The sequence below is a fragment of the Arachis stenosperma genome, chromosome 1, assembly GCF_014773155.1.
Source record: "Arachis stenosperma cultivar V10309 chromosome 1, arast.V10309.gnm1.PFL2, whole genome shotgun sequence".
Classification (NCBI taxonomy): domain Eukaryota; kingdom Viridiplantae; phylum Streptophyta; class Magnoliopsida; order Fabales; family Fabaceae; genus Arachis; species Arachis stenosperma.
In genome coordinates, this window is record NC_080377.1 from 31,999,322 (window position 1) to 32,003,270 (window position 3,949).

A 3,949-nucleotide genomic window follows, 5' to 3' on the forward strand; every position below is an offset into this window, starting at 1 on the left:
GAAGAAAAAAAATCAACCTGTCCAAGCACGACAAAACAGATTCTGGCCAGCGGTGACCGCAGCGACGGACGAAGACGCGACGACGAGAGACGCACCGAAGTAAAGAGATACGACGACATAGAGCAAGGAAACCACAGATGCGATAGTGCAATAATGTTGGAGACGCATCGGAGCTAACGAGACAAATCAGAGGAGTCGGCGATCGTGACTTCTGGACTCTGGAGTTCGGCCGTTCGAGACTTCAGGAGAGGCTGACTGGTGAGGAAGAGTTACTGATTGACATTGAGAGAGAACGAGAAAGAAGAATTTAGGATAAGAGCCATAGTTAAGGTGTTTTGAAAAATTAAAAAAAAAGTTTCTAATGTTTTAATAAATTATACATTTATCCCTACCTTTTAAAACTTTAATTATAATATAATCTAATTATAGTTAAGATAATAACTCAAATTAAAAGTAGATATCCAATTAAAATGTAACACATTATAAAAAATAATTTACATATTATTTTAAAAAAAATTAGATAGAATTCACCTTTATTTAATATTGAAAAAACACGCATACTTAAAATCTTAACATAATAGTTATTTACACACCCAATCTAAATCAAACCCCACCCCCACCCCCAAAACAAACAAAAAAATCAATCACGCAGAGAGAAGTAACTCTATAAAATGTGGAGAGTTCCCTCTCTCATAATAGGTACTCTTTACAAAGTCTTTATTCTTATGGCCAACAACATGTAACTAGCAAAACCAAGATAGTAGAGTCTCTGTATCATTTAACTTTGCTCTATATATATAGTTTGATTTAGTTGCTGAACTTCTGCTCTGTGATGCTTGTTGATGCCTGCATAATTCATAAATTCGGTAACACATTGTAAATCATTGTTTATAATAGCAAAATTTTCACATCACATAAGCAATTTTTTTCCTCATTCCTTTTAGGTTTAAGATTTAAGAATTAAAATAATTGCTAATTTGGATATAATAGTATATTAATGACAAGAAACAAATTTTCACAATAGTCCGTTAAATATCTTTAAAGCAGAAGAAATTTAAGATGTGTTTAGTTTATATTTTTATATATTTTTTAATATTTTTTATTTTTAGAATTTTATAAAAAATAAAAAAAGTAGATAAACTAAAAATAAAATTTAATTGTTTTCACTGGATTTTTTTACAAAATCAAAAAAATAAAAAAAACTAAAAATAAATAAAATATAAAAACACAAACCAATTGAAATAAAATAAATATCAAATGAAAAATAGAAAATTTACATAATTTGAACTGACCCCAATTGAAGTTACAAAATTGCAAACTGCACATTTAACAGATGTTGCTCCATATTGGTACATCAGTAGCATCCTGCAGCTGCCACAATTGACATGTGCCACCTGATTTGCTGCATCGTCACAATTTTGTTGTTCAAAACTTCTTAGACTTGATTTAGGAAAGTTTTTTAAAGAGATGTGTACTTAAAGCAGAAACTTTTTATTTTATATTTGACAAATAAAAAAATTATGTAGTTGTTTTAAAAAGTAGAAATACTTTTAAAAGTATCTAACATAATATTTTTTAAAAATAATTTATGTTTATTAAAACTAAAAAATCTAATATAACTTTAATTTTATATGTTAATTAATATCTAAATTAAATTTTTGCATTTATAGATGTCTATTATAACTTTAACTTTAATTTCATATGTTTGGAAAGCTATTGAGATGCTATGCTAGTAGACTTGTTCAATAACTACCTTCCATGGCTAGATTCACAGTGTGACAGCATGAGCATTGGACACTTGTTGCGCCACGGATGTACATTAGTAATGTATGGCAGCCTCCACAGATTAACTGGGCCATTTCCGTTCCTGTTAATAATTAGTAACATGAAATTAGAGTTTCCATCATTTAAAAATTTAGAATTTAATTTTTAATAAAAAAATTTTAATATAAGACAAATAAAAAAAATTATGCAAAAAATTCACAAAAAACACAGAAGAAATTCTGGTATAAAAAATAAATTAAAAATATAATTATTCATGTCTCTCTTCTAATCGAGTTAAGTTTTTTAAAAAAAAATTTCATCGACGTTAATATAAAATCATTCATAACAGAGGAGGGTAAGCGTGGAGAGAAGTGAGAGATACCGGGAGGCGGCACGGCGGTGACTGCATTGCAAACAGCACAGCAAACAGAGGAGGCTCCAACCGGATAGAGCAAAAGGTTTCTACAGCCAGAACACACAAGTTGACTCTGTTGACCTGCTTGCCAAAACCGATTGATTTCAACTTAAGTTGTTAAAGACAATTTTCAATTATCAAATGGCCAAACTAATTACACATTCTCTCTTTGTAAATCTGATCTCAATTCCATCTTTTTGCGTTCCTTTAAGTTTCCTTACACCATCAAAATCAAAATTAGACAGTAGAGAAAAAACAAATCCAACGAGACACACATGAAGAAAAATTAAGATACCATTTGCGGATGGAGGAGTATGTGGAGCCAGTGGTGTTGGATAAGGAGCAAGTGGAACTGGCATTATAGATTACAATACTTTTAATAAAAAAATAAAGAAAGAAAAAAAGTATTATATATTATCTTTCTCTGCCAAAATCTACATAGAGAAGAAAGAAGTCTCTTCCATTTTATTTTGTTTCAACTCCTGAAAAGTAAAGAAACAAACATTTGTACATATTATCAGGTATGCGCTGCACATGGTAGATGGAACAAAAGAAAAGGCTTGGAAAAATAGAGTGAGAAGAAAGGGGAACCTGTGAAACAGAAAGGGTGGCAGCAATTCAACAGAAAGAAATAGAAGAAGCAGATATAATATAAAGTAAGAGTCGATGCATGAGAAGAGGGTTTTATATAGGGAAACTAGAGTTCAGAAATAGATCAGAGTAGTTTATGGCCCTTTCAACTAGTACTAGTATTTATTAGATGGTGGTATCATATAATAATTTTAAAATAAAATACATTTTCCTTTGATTTGGCAACTTGCTTCAGATGAGATATAATCAGGAAAAGAGAAGTATATACGTGGATATTGGAAAGATTAAGATTATGTGTCTAGTTTTATTGTCAAAAGACTAAAAGTGTAAAATAATACGTTGTTCAAGTAGGGATGATTTTGCGTCGGCCGAATTGGAATGGAACGGATACATGTAGGGTTACATACTTTATTAGGGCTGCACATGGATCGGATAATATCCGCATATCCGCGGTAATTATCCGCATCCGATCTGAATTTTGCGGATATTATCCGATCCGCAGAGTCATCGGATCGGATTGGATCCGATCCGCACTATGGTCGGATCGGATTGCGGATTCGGCAGTGATATCCGCAGATCCGATCCGCAAATCCGCATATCCGCACATCACATATAAATAACATAGTTTAAGACAGTAAACCCTAATGTGATATGAATTTTAGTATGTTATTTTATGAATTTTATGATATTTTGTTTTTAATTTTTTATGTTGTACTTCAACTTAGAATAATTAAATTTAAATCTTGTGTTATTATTTTATTTTTGCTATTCAAAAGAACTATTATTGATAATATTCTAGGAGTAAATAGGCTTAAACAGATAAAAAATGAATTTTCTGGATATTTTTTTGTAAAAAGGCCAAACAAAATCTTAAAATAAATTTTTTTAATTATGCGGATATACCCGATATCTGATCCGATCCGATCCGCAATTATGCGGATCGGATCGGATCGGATCCGGCCTAAAAAATTGCGGATATCGTATCCGATCCGATCCGATGAATGCAGTGCGGATCGGATAGAATTTTAGGCCATATCCGATCCGATCCGATCCGTGTGTAGCCCTATACTTTATGTTTAAGATATTTCTCTTATCCAATTTTATTAGTTAATTAATTAGGGGTGCAGACAATTAGTATAAAAAAAAGCTCATTAGAAAAAAAGGATTGAGTCTTTCTTT

General features: G+C 31.3%; 1 protein-coding gene across 4 annotated transcripts; it reads right to left on the minus strand.

Annotated features, from left to right (window-relative positions):
* Positions 1–516: 516 nt before the first annotated feature.
* On the minus strand, positions 517–3,080 carry LOC130960885 (protein LOL1). Of its 4 annotated transcripts, none has more exons than XM_057886401.1 (6): positions 2,771–3,072; positions 2,338–2,661; positions 2,147–2,260; positions 1,754–1,867; positions 1,293–1,402; positions 517–846 (listed from the first exon to the last, which is right to left on the minus strand). In XM_057886401.1, the coding sequence occupies exons 2-6, from the start codon at positions 2,339–2,341 to the stop codon at positions 808–810; spliced, it is 381 nt and encodes a 126-aa protein (XP_057742384.1). In that variant the 5' UTR covers positions 2,342–2,661; positions 2,771–3,072; the 3' UTR covers positions 517–807. The 4 variants fall into 4 exon arrangements, with proteins under 4 accessions (XP_057742384.1, XP_057742375.1, XP_057742391.1 ...); XM_057886392.1 differs by having other exon boundaries at positions 2,475–2,661; positions 2,771–3,069; XM_057886408.1 differs by lacking the exon at positions 2,771–3,072 and having other exon boundaries at positions 2,338–2,395; positions 2,475–2,661.
* Positions 3,081–3,949: the final 869 nt, after the last annotated feature.

What these genes read in the sequence shown, in the direction of transcription:
- LOC130960885 (XM_057886392.1), bottom strand. Translation starts at nt 2,538, where the DNA reads ATGCCAGTTCCACTTGCTCCTTATCCAACACCACTGGCTCCACATACT. An exon ending in CACCGCCGTGCCGCCTCCCG is followed by an intron (nt 1,868 to 2,146) that starts GTATCTCTCACT and finishes AATTATTAACAG; the next exon opens with GAACGGAAATGGCCCAGTTA. An exon ending in ATTTTGTAACTTCAATTGGG is followed by an intron (nt 847 to 1,292) that starts GTCAGTTCAAAT and finishes TGAATTATGCAG; the next exon opens with GCATCAACAAGCATCACAGA.